Source organism: Nymphalis io, chromosome 14 (genome assembly GCF_905147045.1).
Source record: "Nymphalis io chromosome 14, ilAglIoxx1.1, whole genome shotgun sequence".
In the NCBI taxonomy this organism is placed as follows: Eukaryota; Metazoa; Arthropoda; class Insecta; order Lepidoptera; family Nymphalidae; genus Nymphalis; species Nymphalis io.
In genome coordinates this window covers 9770792-9791275 of record NC_065901.1, presented here as the reverse complement: position 1 = coordinate 9791275, position 20484 = coordinate 9770792, and the positions used below count along the sequence as shown (strand labels likewise).

At 34.6% G+C, this 20484-nt stretch overlaps 1 protein-coding gene across 1 annotated transcript in view; it reads right to left on the bottom strand.

The window, feature by feature from the left end:
- Positions 1-20484, bottom strand: part of LOC126773228 (OTU domain-containing protein 7B-like) — a 29875-nt gene that overhangs the window by 3968 nt on the left and 5423 nt on the right. The window contains exons 2-8 of the mRNA XM_050493982.1: positions 15136-15186; positions 8333-8464; positions 6337-6487; positions 2519-2769; positions 1409-1653; positions 1011-1216; positions 423-866 (exon numbers count right to left, since the gene is read on the bottom strand). Coding sequence (XP_050349939.1) covers positions 423-866; positions 1011-1216; positions 1409-1653; positions 2519-2769; positions 6337-6487; positions 8333-8464; positions 15136-15178 — 1472 coding nt within the window. The 5' untranslated portion in view covers positions 15179-15186. The remainder of the gene's footprint in view (positions 1-422; positions 867-1010; positions 1217-1408; positions 1654-2518; positions 2770-6336; positions 6488-8332; positions 8465-15135; positions 15187-20484) is intronic.

Below are 20484 nucleotides of genomic sequence, written 5' to 3'. Positions count from 1 at the left end.
TGTAATGAATGAAAGAGAACCGAAATTTACGTAGAGCAGACGAGAAGTAAGTTTTTTACAATGACATAACAGCCTGTTAATGTCCCACTGCTGGGCTAAGGTCTCCTCTCTCTTTTTGAGGAGAAGGTTTGGAGCTTATTCCACCACGCTGCTCCAATGCGGGTTGGTAGAAAACACATGTGGTATAATTTCAATGAAATTAGACACATGCAGGTTTCCTCACGATGTTTTCCTACACCGGCAAGCACGAGATGATATAAACACAAATTAAATTAAGCACATGAAAATTCGGTGGTGCTTGCCCGGAATTGAACCAACGATCATCGGTTAAGATTTACGCGTTCTAACCACTAGGCTATCTCGGCTCATGACATACTGAAATATAAATATTGAATGAGACCTGGGCTAGTGTGCGTACGTACCCGATCCACGCCTCGTCCAGGTAGTTCTGCACCATCTCGTCCTGCACGGGCGCGCGCGCGGCCCGCAGGCGCGCACACAGCAGCGCGCAGGGCGAGCCGCGCCGCGCCGGGCCCTCCTCGGGGTTGCTGTGGCTGCCGCTCTTGCCGCCCAGCTTGGCCATCGAGCCGAAGTTCTTCTTCAGCTTGCTGCTCATCGAGCGTCCGATGCTGCCGAACTGCTTCGCCACCGAGTTCACCTGCTTGGAGCTCTTCGTCGACAGCGCGTCGAGCGACCTCCGCAGCTCCTCGGGCGGGGGGCTGCGCGACAGGCACTCGACGGTCTCGAGGTCGAGGTAGGCGGCGAGCATGGCCGTCCGCTGGTACTCGTCCGGTAGGAGGTTGTTGATGGTTTTCTGATCCGGCTCGACGTCCCATCGAAAGTCTTCGCCCGGATCCACGTTGAAACTAAAACCGAATCGAATGAACATCGTAACCTTTTACTATTAGGGCTATTTGGCTCATGAATATATTCTATCAACAAGCAATTGTAAAACTTATTTATTAATTAAAAAAATACTTATGATACGAATTTTTAGTTTAAATACTTACCGTATCGGCATTGGGTTTCCAGCCTCGTCTTCCAGCGGGACTCTGGCTCCGTCAGTCGGTAGAGGCTCGCACGGCACTAGCGCCGAGAAATGTCCGGCGTCGTAAGCGAGCAGGATGGGCGCTTTACTGCAAACTGCGGGATCCAGCTCCAGGGGGAGGTAGATACCGCCGAACGGGATCGGGGCTATTGGATCGCCGCGGAAATCCTGTGAAATTTATTAAGAAATAATAAATAAATGTACATTTTAGAATTTAATTATCGTCGAACTTTAGTGTTTACAAGTTTGTTATGTAATAATAATTTAATGTAAGCTGAATCAGTTAAAAAGAGCTCGACCAGTGTATTTTGAAGATTAGAAGTAATGCAACAATCAGATCGATTTCCCAGCGGTACGCACCCGGAGCGCGACGTCCGCGAAGACGATGACGGGCCGCTTCATGACGTGCGCGAGCGCGAACACGTGCAGCTGCTCGAGGCCGGCGTAGTGCGGCTGCGCGGCGGGCTGCGGGCGCGGGCGCGGCTCGGCCGACGCGGCGCGCACGGCGTCCGCCCACTCGCGCGCCCACTCGCCCTCCGACGGCCGCAGCCCCGCCGAGCGCAGCGGGACGCTCTCCGCCCAGCGCCAGCGCCGCTTTATGGCCTCTGAGGACCGACATCAATATCTCACTAATCGAGCTCGCTACCGGCAATAGTCGACCGTCAGTACTTTTTAATCTTGTACTTATTTTACTGAAGTCCGCCGATTAATTATTATTATTACTGTTATGGTTTTGTTATCAAGATTGTAGTAGCAAAGGAATCTGAAGCACTAAAGGTGCACTGACTAAATGCTTAATAATTTTGCAAAAACCTTGCTATATATATATATAGTATCAAAATATATGTAAAATTGCTGTCTCGATAAAATAACGAGAAATAATCAAACTGAATTTTACCAATGGTTAATTCGCGTCTAACAAACTTTGGTATGAGTAGTATTGTATATTGTTTGACGAGCCGGTTGGCGTGGTTGGTAGATACTTGCCTTTCACACCGAAGGTTGTGGGTTCGATTCCCACCCAGGACATATACTTGTGTGCATGAACATCTCTGTTTGTCCTGAGTCTGGGTGTAATTATCTATATAAATATGTATTTACAAAAGAAAAGTAGTATATGTAGTATATCAGTTGTCTGATTTCCATAGCACAAGCTTTGTACAAGCTTAATTTGGGATCAGATGGCCGTGTGTGAACAATGTCCCAGGATATTTATTTACTATATACTGAGCAACTTGCGATTTGTATTGTACAATTGTGATTTTAACAGTAAATCAGTGAGTAATTTACATGAATTTGTATGATTTGGTGTTTTATTTTTAAAAAATCAAAATAAATATATAAAAAAGCTAAATATATAAAAATACATCACAGAAGAAAAAATTGGAAGAATAAGACACAAAAATTATGAATTATATTCTTACGAAATTTTGAATCATGTACATATATGGTTACAATTAATAAACTTACTTGTAAGTACATCACCTCCCTCGCCCGATAACAAAGCTTGCACCTTCGTTCGTAGCGCGAGAAGTCGATCGTGGAACCCGTAAGCAGCTAACGAGGCCGCGTGAGGCAAACAGTTGCCATCGCCAGACGTCGCTAGCGGCAACAGCCGGGGAGCTCCCGGGACGCGACCGTGACGCCACCAGTTCAATATACTGGCCGACTCTAATGTTACGAGTGTGGCTGTTTCGAGAAGATCCTTTTCGATAAATATCCTGAAAATAAACAAAACAAATTTATTTAAATACATACGATATATGACATAATTAAAATATATATATATTAAAATCTAATAAACCTATATCGTTTAGAAAAAAATCTGGTCAATATTGGTATAATTTTATTAGTGTACATTTATATATATATATATATATATATAAATATATATATATATATACGAATACGAAGTTAATGAAATATATATATATATATATATATATATATATATATATTTCATTAACTTTCCACTGCATTCTTTAACAAAATACATAAAAGAAGAACCCTTGAAATATAAATGTAATGTTATAATTTGAGATAATTTTTTTTTAATATGTCGTTAGCGTAGTAATCACATATTTCCAATAATGTAGAAGGTACATTTTTTTAGACTAAATATTTTATGCGATATAAATAAATGCTATATATGCATGAATATAATATGCTATACCCAAGACTGTGTCATTCATTGTAATGAGTTATAATATCGTATATTATTTTGTATCGTCCTAATCTAAATTGTTTTTTTTAATTGCGTAGGATGTATGGTGGAATTCTATTGCTTTTCAAAAGTTGAAAAAAAAATTAAAACTGAAACTTCCTTTGACGTAACTTTTTTTTTGTTTAATTATATTTATTAAATTGAAATTATACATGTTTAATGCGTATATGTCTGATGCCTATGAAATAAATCTTTATAAAATTTAAAATAAAAAAAGAAGATTAATGAATCGTGTACCTTTAACACTAAAGCAACAAAACTCGACTAAAAGGTTTTGCGTGTCGGTATTTTTTTTAATGACCATAAATTCCAAGTTCAAAAATCACGTTACAAAAGGTTAAAAGAGTGAATGGTTTGTAAGGGATCAATGACTGAAAATTGGTGTAATGTGTAGCGTGTTAGATAGGGTTGGGCAACAACGAATGGTTTACTTAATCGAATACCAAATCAATATAAACATATTTATATTTATTCCAATGGGTGTATTCTCCTAAAAGATTATTAAATAAGAAACGAATTGATCGTCACGATTAAATTATCGGGATCACTAATGATCACAGAGCAAACCATTAAAATAAAATTACAATACAATATTACAATAAAATTGGTTTGGATGATACTCGCACCTGTTTCTACGACGAAAGCGACTATTTGTAAAATATTTAATTGCACCTAGGATTTTTTGGAATTATCAAAATAACAGCTGTTATTAATGTTGTTATTTATCTATAAAGGGATATACAGATTTAACAAAAATATTTAATTAATCTACGAATAATAAGTTTATATATCAATTTTAGTATCGGCAAGTGATATAAATAACTTAGTATCGAATTATTTTATTTATTTTTTTTGTGTTTGTTTGTTATACTTTCTTTCACGCTTCAATAGACAAGTTCATAGGGTACCTAACACCCCGTGCCACGTACACGCGGACGAAGTCATGGAACTAGTCTTTACATTTGACTTTTTTTCTAGCCCTTGACAAGCGTTATCGATAAAATGTGAATAAGAGTACAAAAAAATGTTCGAAACAGAATAATTAATATATTTTTCTCATCTCAAACGAAAACTAAATAACTATCGACCATATGCCGATAGTTAAGACAAATCGACATCCCTGTTGTTAGGTGGATTGGCATATTGCCGAGACACGTGCTGCAAACGCAATGTCACGGCGACTTGTTCGAGGGGCCAAGAAAAATGCTGGCTATAAACGAAATACATACGACTATATCCGTAGGAAAACTAAGTGGGAATATCTGAATAAGCCGCTTATTTTAGTAACAAACTTCGATGATTCAAAATGTATTTGAATGAATATGTGATATTTGAACTTTGTTTATTTCCTCTATATCATCATACTCATCAGCATATCAACCGAACAACGTCCATTACTGGACGAAGGCCTTTTTTTAACGCTGGAAAAACGCATTACCAGTTTCCCCCATGGGAACAGTGGGGGCGTATGTGGGGCACGCCAGTGTCCAAGGCGCCGAGTGCGCCCCGAACATCGGAATACCCACTAAAAAACCAGCGTACCGCTGGTTTCCTTTCCGTCTTAACGAGGAGCGCTTTCGCATGCTACCGTGGCGCTTACTGGACGAAGGCCTGCACCAATGATTATAATTATATATATAAAGCCTATTCCAACCATAAGAGGAAAGTACAAGCTTAATTTGGGATCAGATGGCCGTGTGTGAAAAATGTCTAAAAAAAGAACTCAAATAAACAACTTTGACGCCGACATCAGATGACGCGATATCATTAGTCGAGATCTTGAATAATCTGATATTCACTATGAAGTCGCGAAAAAATTGCATTTTCTATGTCCGCGAAGTTGTAATCGGAACTTCGAAAGTTAAATTAATGTGGTTATAACTAGTTAACCAACCCACATTGGAGCAGCGTGGTGGAATAAGCTTTAAACCTTCTTCTCGAAAACGGAGAGGCCTTAGCCCAGCTGTGGGACACTCACAGACTGTTACTGTATAACTAGTTAAGTGGAATAGTGTTGTATTATAAAGGTAAATTAATCAAGAACTGTTTATAGTGCGTAATACAGCAGAACAATTAGACAATCGTGTGCAATTTGTAAATCTACGGTTTACCTTCATTCCTACTCCGATTGAAAGAGGGAATATATATATTATTCCTATATATAATTATATTCTATTGGGTATGATTAAAAATGTATAGCACGGTAGTTGTATAGGCATGTCGCCTTGACTTTAAAGTGTAATTTATATAAAAAAAATTGAATATATCCAAAAAATAATCCGTGTGTTATTTTTATTAAGCGTCAATAAAGGACATTATTTTGAAAACCTAAAGTATATTGTTATGACCAATTAACGATTTGTAATAAAGCATTTATTTGGCCTTTCTAGCTGTTTGTGTGCGTCTTTCCGATTAATGTGTGTGATGTCTTTCCGATTAAGTTTAGGATAATTTTCCTGTATTCACTTTGAAGATACGATTTTATTTTATTTTTATGTTATAGGCGGATGGGTAAATCGGTCACTTGATGTTAAGTGGTCACCACAACAAATATTAACCATTCCTTACATCGCCAATGCCACCAACCTTGGGCACGAAGATGTTATGTCCCTTGTGCCTGTACACTGGCTGACTCACTAAGTATTGCTGTTTAGCGGTGAAATATCTGATGAGTGGGTGGTACCCACCCAGCGGGCTTGTACAAAGCTACCACCTAGTAAATAGTGAAGTTAAATAATAAATATCTTTTACCTTTCCAATTACAAGTAAGGAAAGCATAGAAGGGAAGTTAAAAGTATACGTTGAATTTTTGTTATTTAAATATATAAAATACTTAATCAGTTAATTTTGAGTTATTTAAATAGGTTTGCCTTACTTCACTTTGCTGAATTTAAAGGTATACCAAAAATTTTAATTGATCTTTCTCTTTTGAAGTTGGCTAAAAACGGAAGTAATTTGCATATTTTAACAATTTATTAATTTTTTTTTTTTAACAATAAAATAATTATGTTTGAAACTTGTTTATAATGCCAATTCCAAATAACAAAATATTTTTTTATCTTACCTAAAATCTGGCGGGTATACTGATATATCCGGCAGTAGGAGAATGTGGTCGGAGGTAAGTGTGTTCGGTTCCGGGTCTGTATTACTTCTTAACGCCCATACCAGCCCCTCGTTGTCCGTCGCCCTTGATATACCTCGGGAGAGTTTGCGACCTGATGATATAATAAAATGAAGGATTTTAATTAAATAATTTCAAATTGTAGGATTTCAACGTATTTATAATTTCTGCCCGTCTGGCTTTACAAAAAATACTACTAAACGATTTTTATATGGGTTAGTTCTCAATTATATTTTCATATTCTAGTTTTCGCCAGCGACTTCACCCGCGAAATAGGAGAGGTAAGAAATAAAATAGAGCCACTTCCTTCCTTGCCTAGCCGAGATGGCCTAGTGGTCAGAACGCGTGAATCTTAACCGATGATCGTGGGTGCAAATCCGGGCAAGCACCACTGAATGTTCATGTACTTAATTTGTGTTTATAATTCATCTCGTGCTTGACGGTGAAGGAAAATATCGTAAGGAAACCTGCATGTGTCTAATTTCATTGAAATTGTGTCACATGTGTATTCTACCAACCCGCATTGGAGCAGCGTGGTAGAATAAGCTCCAAACCTTCTACTCGAAAGGGAGAGGAGGCCTTAGCCCAGCAGTGGAACATTAACAGGCTGTTACCGTTACTGTCCTACCTTGGGTTTTAAACTTGCTTTATGCCAAATCGATGCACTGGTACAAAAGATATCAAAGACAGACAGTGTGTATAGACAAAGAGTTTAGTGTAAACATATTTTTGACATCTCAGGGGGTGGCGGACATTAATCGCTATCGCTAACTTGAAAAACACGTTTTAGCAAAACTCATAAACGGTCCATTATAATAAAAAAAGAAGTTCCTTATATTTAACATATACAAAGCAATGAATTTGTACTTTACTTAAGTAAGAAAAATAAATCGTTTCTTGAAATACATAAAAAAAGTATTACATTTGCTTATTGTTAGTCAGATCAGAAACTACCACCGGTTCGGAAAAGAATCACCCAGCCCTGGAAAGAACCGACGAAAGAAACTCAGCGGGTTTTTTTTTACATGTATCATGTTTCATTTACAAAAAAAAAATGAGAGAAATAACCATACGGCGATCGTCTCATTCCCAAGGTGTGTTATCATCCATAAATTCATTATTTGTATAAAAACAACACAAGCGATCCTTTACAATTTTTTTTAATTTAGCGACTGAGGCATTTTGAATGCTTTCTAGGATCCTGTTGTAGAACCGTATACATCGCCCAATAAAAGAGTTACTGACTATGCACTCGAGTAACGGGAGTACTTAATTTGTGTTTGTGACTTGTACCAATGTTATGAGTATCACATTTCCTCACAAAATAAATAATAATTTTCCGTACATACATAACATTACATAATATGTATTGAGAAGCAACAGTTAATATTTTAATTTCTTTAAATTTCTGTCTTAGGTTATATGCGCCACAAATATCGTATTGATTACTCCACAGTACAATGCTGTAAGACATGATACTGTAAAATGACTAAAATATACAAGGCGGGCCGTATCAACGTCGGTGAACAATCTTATTTTTTTAAGCGCAAAAGCCGCTGAACTTAGTCTACTCGCCAATCCGTCAATATGGCTCCCCCATGCAACTTGGCATCTACTGTAAGGCCAACGAAGGTAGTAAACTCAACTGGACCATTCAAATCCCCATTGATAAGTACATCAGCTTTTACATTTGTTACATTTTGTACTAAATTTTACAATTTTTGTTTTCTCGTTATCAGAGATAGCATTGTTTACATCATCATACTGTACTTGTTTCCTTTTAATTTTAACAACTAAAGAGGTATCATTAGCAAACAAAACTATGTCATGTTTGTTCCCTATAAGAAAAGGCAGGTCATTTATATATATGAGGAAAAGAAAAGGTCCGAGTAATTGATTATATCATCAGTATATTAATTATGCCATCAGTATCACTTACATTCGGGTGCCGGCGTCAGCACTAAGTTCGAGGGCGCTGAATATGACATGTTTAGGTCGAGTGTTCCCACAGAATGTTCTGGAATCACATCGCCGCCTGCTCTCGGACGTAGCGATGTGCTATGGACTCGCTCTAAAAAGAAATAAAGACGAAATTACTTTCAATTACATCAATATCCATGCAGTTAATTAAAAATAGTATTCATTGTCTACAATATAAAAAAAAAAAAAACAATTAAAAACATTTATTTACATTGACTATTTATATTGAATAAATGTGTAAATAAAGATCAAAAATAAAAATAGCTACTATAAAATACATGACCGCTTGGAGTGCTGGCAAGAATGCTAGCAGCTTTTAATCAAGAATTTTGATTCTGTGGGAACAATGAACCAGCCCTTCAGTGACCAATGGAAACGTGAACCAATTGTACTAATAAATTCTTTATCGCGATCGAATCGAAGCGTGATCGTTGCCGTTTATCCGTTTTTCTATAATTGAATTATCGAATATGGGGCATAAAAGCTAACAATTAAGTTTGAGTTTAACACGACGGTGTCACGGTATATTAACATCATATCGGTGCCGAATAAATATAGAATAGTTAAAGTTAGATTGGAATAGAAACGGGATCGTATCTAAATCGATATATATTAGTAGAATTGGACCCCAGTCTAGTACGGCCAATCAATGCTGGGTCTTCTTTCGAATGTCAATAATGACAGAAAGAGCGAAATCAGTGTTTTGCTAATCACCCGCTAAACAACAAGAAATGTGACAACTAATGACACTTTTCACAAGACTACCAAAACGGTAACGTATAGAGACTATATATATGTACATGTTTCTATGTATGTATATGTGTGTTTGAGTTTCTTTACCGTAACCGTAACAGCCTGTGAATGTCCCACTGCTGGGCTAAAGGCCTCCTCTCCTCTTTTTGATGAGAAGGTTTGGAGCTTATTCCACCACGCTGCTCCAATGCGGGTTGGTAGAATTCACATGTGGCAGAATTTCAGTGAAATTAGACACATGCAGGTTTCCTCACGATGTTTTCCTTCACCGTAAAGCACGAGATGAATTATAATCACAAATTAAGCACATGAAAATTCAGTGGTGCTTGCCCGGGTTTGAACCCACGATCATCGGTTAAGATTCACGCGTTCTTACCACTGGGCCATCTCGGCTTTTTTCTTATTTTCTTTATTCCATCATAATTTTTAAATGCCAAAACAGATTTAGATGGGGTAATCCCCTGAATCCTTACATCATCCCGAATGACACTGCGTATTCTAGTAATAGTTTTAATTTAATTCGTAAATAGACATACTCGTATGTTAGTTTATATTTCGATACCAGATTGAAAATGAAACTTTTCATAGCCGAATGAGCAATATTTTATATTATAATTGTTGCTTTCAGTTTGTTGTGATGTCCTACTAACCGACTTCGACCACGGCCATTCGTGTGAGACTAGCCAACTACGCAGGACGTCACAGGTCACAAGTGTGTGCGCAAACACAATTCCCTCACACCCGTGTAATCACTGCCTACTTCCCTTCGGGCTGCTACTGAAGCTTTTCTCGACGGGAAAACCCAATAACTCTTTTAAGTCATTTAGTCAGTCAGTCTTTATATACTCCTAGCTTGAATACAGGACATCAGGGTTTGCAGCAGTATTAGTTAGCGCTTGTGGTTATTACTTCAACAGTGTGAATAGTACAAAATAAATCTCCATCAAAAATACAAATATTTAAACTTTCATGATCAAACAGTGTCAAAGTCTCAAACGAATCTCAAATACAACATCCATCTTTATATACAAATTGACCCAAATTTCAATTCTAATACCTGTAATGTTTACCTAGAAACGGAATATTAATGTTAGAAATAGGAACATGAAAAGAATTCAGGTTAGCAGACGCCAATTAATGCAACCTGTGACACGACCGTTCGTGATTCATCTTCCCCATACCATACCTATAATGGTAGATATTTTTATTTCTGCCTCCATTACGCGTTGCGTTGTTCAAACATGACTTCAAAATATTATTATAAGACGCCTGCTCGTGCCAAAACACTCGTCATTGTACATCGACGCATCGTATGCGATTTGTAATTCTAGATGTTTTTAAATAAGTCAGTAAGTCATATGCATTGAAAATACATAACTAGCACTTATTGAACGTTATAGAATATAATACCGTGTCCTTGTTTTGTGAAATATAAACAAAACGTTCTGTTTATATAAAGTCGAAATTACTAAGTGGTTAGAATATGTGATTTTTAAACGAAGATTACGGCATTATATATAATAACCTCTGAATAAATTGTCACTTGGGAAACTGCCATATTCATTAACCCTTATTGAAGCATTATATTGGAAAGATCTCCTGATCACATGGGGAGGAGGCATTAGTTCAGTAGCATTACAGTTATTATTGTGTAAAGCCGACCGAGATGGCTCATAAGCGTGGATCTTAAACGCAGGTCGTTGGTTGTAGTTACGCTATTTTTTTATATCATTTTAATCACCAAATTAGTCGTAAGTGTTTATTATATTTGATCATTTTTAAATAAAGATATTTTTAAACAACGTAAGTAAATCCGGAGTAGCTGATAAAAATCTTGCTTAGTAAAATTTCCAAAACCGCGACACTAGAACCCGAGACATTTAAGGGCTGTTACATTATTTCACGTATTATTAAAGGATACAGTAAAATGATCCTTTTACGTAAATTTCTTGTTACTAACAATTTCACTCAACTTTATAAATGAGCATCATATCACATTCGAACAGCGCTATGGATACAGCAGCGCTATTCCGTAAGAACTAAGAAAAAACTCGAGACTCACCGCAGAATCGGTCATGAAATGTCAAAAGTGATATGCGACATTGACCAAAATAATTACAACATTACCATAATACACGCATCAAAATAGTATATCACCATAAGTTGTTTGTCAACATATCACGGGTGATTAATGAAGTGTTTTTACTGAATCACAGGTTTTCCACACATCATCGAAGCATGCGCAAGCAATCCCGTGGCGCTCCTCGTTAAGACGGAAAGGTTACTGCTGGTTTTTTAGTGGGTATTCCGATGTTCAGGGCGCACTTGGCGCATCGATCGTCCACGATCCTACATCCCACAAGAACCCCCCCACTTTTTCCTTGGGAGAAACGCGTAATGAGTTTTTCCAGCGTTAAAAAAAGGTTTTCCAAATATAAATATTTAGTCCTATTAAATGAAATTCATTTGCATGGGGCTTTGATGGAAGACAATGGAAGCAATGAAGCGAGGGCCGGATGCGATTGACGTGAACAGACGTACGGTTCAGTGCGCATGCGTACTGCGTTACATAATTTTACTCAAAGCTTAGCCCTTGCTCACGGCTACGCTTGAATGGTTTTCATTAATTAAGACAACATGGATTGAGTCAATATTCCGGCTACTATTGTATAAATTGATACAAATTATAAGTATGCATAAAATTAATGAAAATCTCTTTATAAAACGGCAAAGCCCAAACGGTTCAATAATAACAATTTTATTTATATTTTCGCAAACATGTGTATTCTTAGTGTAACAGTCTCAATATCAGTTTGAACCGGTTAATAACCGGTAAGCTTCACCGAAAAACTTTTGAAGTTCTTGAATTAAATTGGTATATTGGTTTAATATTGTATTGTATATTTAAAATAGCTTGTACTTATTGTTTTTGTCCTAAATTCGTAGGAGAAGTGAGTGAATATATTTATTAAAATACCAAAAGTAACATATTATAGTTAAATTTGGACGCCACATTGTTCAGCTGCTTGCTTTAAAAAACGTGATAAAACAGGATGCAACAGCTGCAACATTTTCAACAAATTGGTCTTCTTTTTGGTAATTATAATAACAACTTACGAACTTTAATATAACTTTTTCATTTGATACATACATAATCGTGATTGTAACAAATGGAAGTAGCATTTAATTAATTGAAATGATATACCCGTTTAAAAAATAATTCATCGAAATGCTTATGAAAGTAGATGGGTAGTTATGAACTTTTCAACTGTATTCCGCGAATAAGACAACCTTCGTGACAATTGTACTTGATAATATAATTTTGCGGAAATTTATGTAGATTATGCCATTTCGTAATCCCGATTAGTACTGTTTAGAGAATTTATTTATATCTGCGAATACTGGGAAAAGGAATTTAGGTTTATTGATATTGTAATTTAACCGCCTGTCTAGTAGTGGCTAACTTATGAAGCTGCTGCTAAAGTCTCGAAGTCGTGTACAAACCCCGGTAAGCAAAAAATATAATTAAATTTTTCCTAGTTTTTATGCTCACTAGCAGCATTAAGTTAGCAGTGTTGTGACTGATTTCTCTAGTCGTGTCGGATTGCCATCCAATCGAACTATGTGAGTGACGGAATAGATATTGCACCAGTGTTCGCTCACACATTAGCTATTAAGAATGACCGCATTGACCGTAATCAGAGCATAGGAACATGATCATTGTAATTTATTTAAACAGTAATAAATAAATAAGTTAATATATAAACGATATTATTATATAAACACATGCTTTCAATTCTCAAAATAATTTTAACGATGTTATTAAAACGTAAGATCTAAATCAATGTTTATAACAATCATCTCGACCATGTCATCTTCTAAAGAACATAACAAACATATTTGATAATACGAATGATAGTTGTGGATCTTTATTAAAAATTTTGAGATATCATCCATGATAATTTTTATTATGTATGTCTGTTACAGTGTAACCGAATTCGTCCTGGTTGAACAATTATGGTTATATGGTTACCACTTGTGGTAGAGCTGAAAGGTATTGTTGTGTTCCGGTTCGAAGAGTGAGCCAGTATATTTACAGTCCAAGGTGGACTATTACGTAGGCATAATTTATTCTCCAAAGTTTTTCAAAAAAGCCCATGTTACTCGATGATACTGTAGCGTACCATATGAGAAAGAATTTTTAAAAAAGAACTAGTTGATTTTGAGTTTATCCATTACAAACAAACAAAATCGACTCGTTTCTGTTGTCCGTTTGTGTTGTCTGTGTTGTATAGAGTATAGATATACATTAATATAGCTTAAATAAATATTAAAAAAAAAAAAAAACAAACAACAACATCGCTGGCGGAAACTGTTTGTCATGGACTAACGAAATAAAACAATGCGTGCAAATGAGTCGCCTTGATATATTTAGATATCACATGTTAATATTTAGGACGGTCGGTCTCCGTGGGCGAATTGAGGGTACGCGTTTTTATTTCGGTAATAGACGGTCTATTCTCACGATCAGTAATGTTATACAAACTCACATAATATGATTGCGTTAGTTGACTGTTAGTTGTATGTGGTTTCGTTACAAACTCCGATCAGATTTTAAACTTCATAACTTATCTATCAAATATTATAACTGCGAAAGTAGCTCTGCTTTCACGGCTAGAACACTGAACCGATTTTGATGAAATTTGGTATGAAGTAAGCTAGAAGGCCGAGGAAGTATAGAGGCTACTTTTTTATAACATCTCTAACATGCGGGCGAACACTAGTTATTAAGATAAAGCTCTCAATCATAGTTAAAAGATTTTAGTGCAGGTATAAACAAACTTTTGATATATTAATTTGTATAATGTTAGTTAGATTTTAGGACGTCATAATAATCAGAGTAAGGGCGTTTTTTTTTAATTTATATAATTACTTTATAAATAGATGTATAATTATGTATACATATAATATGTATACATACTTGGTTTCTGCTTAAATTAAATAGTTTTCTTTATCTAATCTATATATGTTGTATTACAAAGCAGTAAATATGTGTTAATATCTCAGCGCTAATCGAAAAACTAATAATCCTGTTAAATAATTTTTAATATTATTTAGTCCATTTAAAAAAAGAAAAATGTTTGCACTTCGGTGTATTTAAAATATTTAAGCTTATATTTCGAAGGTAATTTCATTTAAAATTGTATAACAATATTTTAATGCATTACAAAAGAAAAATATATACAGTTGAGGCCTTGTAAATATTTATATATAACATTTTTTGTACTTATATATATTATCCTTATATACTTTTCCTCGACGCAATACACGATATAACCGACTTATATTTTGCTCTTCAAAAAAATACGTTTATCATAGAAAACGTTTTTTATGTTTATTAAATTATTCTTAATGTATATAATATTATTAACTAACCCGATTACTCATAGATAAAGGTTATTTCTCGAGGAATACTAACACGTTTGAGGAAACCTACGGACTTTCCTTAATATAACTATATTAAAACGCATTAACAACAGCAGTGAAAATTTGTAACTTTAGGGAAAATTCAGTTATAATGTTACGTATATAAAACACAAAGAACTATAATTTAAACGTGTTCAAAATTTTACATTCCGAATGAGTGGAAGCTAATGAATGTTTGAAGGTTTGCGGCAAAATTTCGGCCTCCATTCGTTACAAGATTAATCTAGGTTAATTTTCTAGTTAGATTAAATGTTTATAATACAATCTTGTATGTATGTCTGCTATTACTGGCATGATTTCATTGTTATGTTCTTAAAATTTCTGATTTTAATATTTAATAGTACTTGTATAAAAATACATAAAATAATCATATACACTTATTTAATTTTGGAAAAATTAATTTTCCATTTTTTTTTAAATATAAAAAATAGTATATAATTTAAAATAATAGAAATTCAATAAAAAATTATGATTAATAGAAATTAAAATAGCATGTTAAGTAGTTTAAGAAAAATCATTTACCATCTGTGTGATTGTCACCAATGGGATTGGCTTCCATCACCATGATGAACCCTGAAACAACGAAATAAAATTAAAAAAAAAACTTAAAAATATGAAAATAAAATAAAAATCCTTTCCTTTGTTACAGGCATAACCACTGTTTCTATATTTCCTTTTACGTGGAAAGACAAAATTCCAAGGGGTTAATATGTGACTTGCGCCACTTTTACTGCCACACATCACGTATATCGTATTTAAGTCCTAAAATTATTCACTTAAATGAACTTACATATTTTTTTAAACTGAAGAAACTGTTACTTTTACTTATTTTTTTTTATTGAAAATATTTGTCGCACGAAATGGTGGACGACCTCTAGTTCAAGCATTGAAGTCAGTTACTTCATGAAATTGGACAAAAGACTAGTAAGTATAAGTATTCGTAGAAACAATAATTGTTAAGATTTAATTTTATTAAGCGAAACGAGTATCAATCAACAAATCCTATTATTTTAAATTATACTCAGAAATATGTCCTTAAATTTTTGGCCCCTTATAATGTTTACAGCGTTCGTTGCCAAAATGGTCCATGAAAATTAAGAAATAAACACGCATGCAACGATGACACATAATACTCCTACACAAAGTTTAAAATAGCGTGGCAAGTTTAATTATAAGACGTTAGAGTTACATTGACCAGTTACATTGACCTCTCAGATTTAGTATCAGTTTGGGTCTTTACAATATTTTTATTAGAGCGGAAGCTCATTGTGTCGTGGTTGTTTTAAATTTTAATGACAATATTTTAACAGTGTAGAAAGATTTGAATATTAAAAGCGCTGTTGTGGAAATTTTCATCGTTCGTGGCTATGAATTTTTACAGTATACATATGGGGTCATTGGCAGTAGCGTTCTGAGAAATTTAGGGTTACTTTATTACTTTGTTAAGAAATTATTTTAATTTTTCGTTAAGTTATTAAATATTATGTATTGTTTTATAGTTTGCTGTGCGCGTATTATAAGAAAATATTGATTATTAAATAATGAGAACCAATGGATATTATTATCCGATAAACAAACTCTGGTTAGTTCTTAGTGCGTATATTTGGTAATATTTACGAACGATCTCTGGTCTTAAGGCTTTGTGCAAGCTCGTCTGGGTAGGTACCACCAGCTCATCAGATATCCTACCGAAAAACAGCAGTACTTGGTATTGTTGTGTTCCAGTTTGAAGAGAAGTGAGTGAGCCAGTGTAATTACAGGAATAAGGGACATAACATTTTAGCTCCCTTAGTGATGTAAGCGACGGTTAACATTTCTTACAATGCCAATGTCTATAGGCGTTGGTGACCACTCACCATCAGGTGGCCCATATGCTCGTTCGCCTACCTATACTATATAAAAGAACTCTTACGACGCTGCCAACGGTGGTTCCTCAATTATACCCTTGCTAATTATACCCTCAGTAATCGTCAAACGAGTATGGCGAGTGGCGACACAAGCACAAAAACCAATTTATTTAGCTACGTAGTTATGTCCAATATGGTAACCGCGCAGGACCTAGATGTCGGTTAAAAGTATGTTATGTAAAACATGAGGTCTTAAAGGAAACCTTATAAGGGTCGCATCACAGCGTCTGGGCGTGAACAAATGATAACTTCAAAGGAAACGTTTTATAATGTAGGCGGAAATTCGAAACCGTGTCTAGTGTTTATAAATAAAAATGAGTATTGTGCTCGTTTTAAACCGTTAATACTAGATACTCAACCCACATATTTATTGAGATGAGACTTTGTAATTGATGGGATATATATTTTACATCTTTTTTTGTTACATCTGTATGTACTAATCTAAAATTACTTTTTAATTTTAAATCTAACCTATATAATTAATAATAGGCATTATTTTTTTAATTTAATCAGACAATATTAAAGCCCTAGACGTCGGAAGTATATTTGTAAGCCTGCTTCTCAAATAAAGTTTACGACGTGCTCCTATGTTGTCAGTTTTATTAGTATTTAAATGTCTGTCTGTCAGTAATATAAAATAAAATTTACTATATATATTTATGTGCATGAACATAACTTTTTGTCCTGAGTCTGGGTATAATTATCTATTTAAGTATGTTTTTAGAAAAGAAAAGTAATATATGTATTATATCAGTTGTCTGCTTTCCATAGTACAAGCTTTGCTTAGTTTGGGATCAGATGGCCGTGTGTGAATGTCTCAGGATATATATTCTAAGGTAGTAAATTATATTATATAATATTATAATATATTAAGTTAAATGAATTTTAATATTATACGGTTTAGAAATTAAGATAAAATCGAATGTATAACTGTCAAAAAACAAAAACATTTTTAAAAACTACTCATTATTTTATGACAATTAGAATCAGGACAAACAAAATTGGTTAAGCGTTATTGCTTTCAAATTCAATAGGAAGATTTGATCTAAACATATTAATTATTAAATTATATTATATTCAATAAAATTAAATTTAAATAAATGTTTGTAAAACATAACATCAGAATTTATATTGGGAAATCGTAAAATGACATCTTTAAGGACAATATTTCATCTCGGCTGAGTGCCTCGAAATATATCATTGTTTAAGCTCATTTAAGCGTGAAAATGATAACTGCCAAGAACTGCCTCATGAATGTTGATACCGAACGATCGCACATACATTATACTGAAAATCAGGTAATAAACTTTCAAATTTAAACATGTATGTATAGATAACAAAAACAGGGGGTTAATATTCGCCGATTTTCATGCATTTTCATTTAGAAAGAGTAACTGATGTGAATATCTTATAGTTATTTCGATATATTTATTTTATGCTGGTGGTTTTTAAAGGTCGCATTGTTATGGAACTTGTTCTAACTGTCCGAGTATAGGAAGCTGAAATTCGGAACATAGTTTTATTTTATAACGTAGGTTAACGCTGAAAGTGGATTGAAATTGGAACAGGAAATTTGAATTTTAAAGGGAATGGGAGGTGTGAATTTTACCCGTACGAAGTCGGGTCGGGCAGCTAGAACGTTTAATAATAACTGCTGTGACGCCATTTCTATTGTCAAAAAGAAGGATTTGCTCTACTCTGTTGACTGTTGGATATCTGTTCGTATCCTTACGATATTTTCCTTCACCGCTATATGAAAAATATGACAGGTCGTGTTATATATAAGTACATAAAAATACTTTTAAAATAAATATATTTTTGACGAGGGTAAGTATTACTCACTGATCACGTTCTACTGGCAAACAGCAAAACTTAATATGGTTCTGTTCCCGTTGTGGGTGAGCCAGTGTAACTGCTAATACAAGGTATAACATCTTAGTTCCCAAGTTTGGTGACATTTCTTACAGTGCCAATGTCTATGAGCTTTGAGGTGACTATTTATAATCAGGTTAACCCATTTGTTAAACTACATAGCTGATTAAAATAACATAAATTATATAAAACTTTATAAATATGTTATCAAAATACTTTATGTCAAATATTATAAAATAATATCTCGAATGTAGCACATTTCGTTACATTATTAAATGAAACTGAGCTCTCTGAGGACATCATCAAACCAAATATCAAAAGTAGTTAAAACACGCTCCAAACAAATATACTTTTCTGTGTCAAGCTTAAATGAGATGTCTGGATGGAGTTTCGTAATTTGTTCAGCAACTTTAAGTGTTATATTAAATAAGAAAATAGCTCTGCGCCATTTAAAACATACATTTATTAAGGTTGTAGACTTCATTTTGTATATTTTTTTATCTGTACAGACATTTATATATAACGTAACAAAATTAAAAATAGAATAGTCACGTCACGTACAAAATTCAAGAAAAAGATTAAAGACATATTTTCCGGCAAATAAACAACTACTAATACAAAAGAAGAATAAGAAAGCCGAGATGGCCCAGTGGTAAGAACGCGTAAATCTTAACCGATTATCGTGGGTTCAAACCCGGGCAAGCACCGCTGAATATTCATGTGCTTAATTTGTAATCTCGTGCTGTACGGTGAAGGAAAACATCGTGAGGAAACCTGCATGTGTATAATTTCACGAAAATTCTGCCACATGTGTATTCCACCAACCCGCACTGGAGCAGCGTGGTGGAATAAGCTCCAAACCTTCTCCTCAAAAAAGGGAGAGGAGGCCTTAGCCCAGCAGTGGGACATTTACAGGCTGTTACTGTACTGTTACTTCTCTTCAAAAAGGGAGAGGAGGCCTTTAGCCGAGCAGTGGGACATTCACAGGCAGTTACGGATTAGGGTTACGGAATACAAAAGAAATGTTAAAAATTATTTTGAAATAAATTATACATAGTCTCTCGTATACTAAACATATTCATTTTGGTATCTTATTCTGTTTCAAAGGTAGTTTTGTAAATGCTCCTTAGCGATGTTAAGTCACCTCAAAAAATTAATACGGTATTAAGCCATTCTTATATCAATGAACCACCAATTATGGAATCTAAGATGTTATATACTTTTGTTCAGTACAAAGGTATATAACAGTATTTATGTTCAAATCGAATGAGTCATACGTTAGTGGTATATACTCAGACAGCTTACACCCACCTTTGCACAGAGCCTTACCAGCAGTACCACAATAATACTCATCAGATATTCTACCGCAAAACAGCAATACTTGATATTGTTGTGTTCCGGTTTGAAGGGTGAGTGAGCCAGTGCAATTACAGGCACAAGGGACATAAAATCTTAGTTCCCAAGGTTGGTGGCGCATTGGCTATAAGCGATGGTTGACATTTCTTAGAATGCCAATGTCTAAGGGCGTTTGGTGACCACTTACCATCAGGTGGCCCATATGCTCGTCCACCTTCCTATTCTATAAATATACTTACTTAATATAAACGCTTCATACTAATATTATAAAGAAGTTTTCTTGTTTTTTTTTTTAATCCAGATTTGACGTAAAAACTACTAAAACAATTGCTATGAAACTGCTGTCATATAAGTTTATAGTTTTCGGACGGATACACTCTATACCATTGTTTATGTGTTATACATTTTTTAAGATATAGCTTATTATGTTAAAGTAGCCGAAGAAAAAATTACGATCCGGAAATATACAAAGCGAACGCTATTCAAATTACAATATTACCGAACATTGATACACAAAATATATTAAACAAAATTACAAATATAAACGATTAAGCTTTGGTTTATTTACGATATGCGTAGAAAAAAAACATTTATAATCAATATGAATTATTTTAGTTATATATTTCTACAATTATAATTAATAAATTCCATGACTCCCGAGTCTTGGCTCAAACCACAAGGCTGTATTCAGATCGCATAACAATGTTACATAAGAGGATTAAAACTTTGCTGCAAA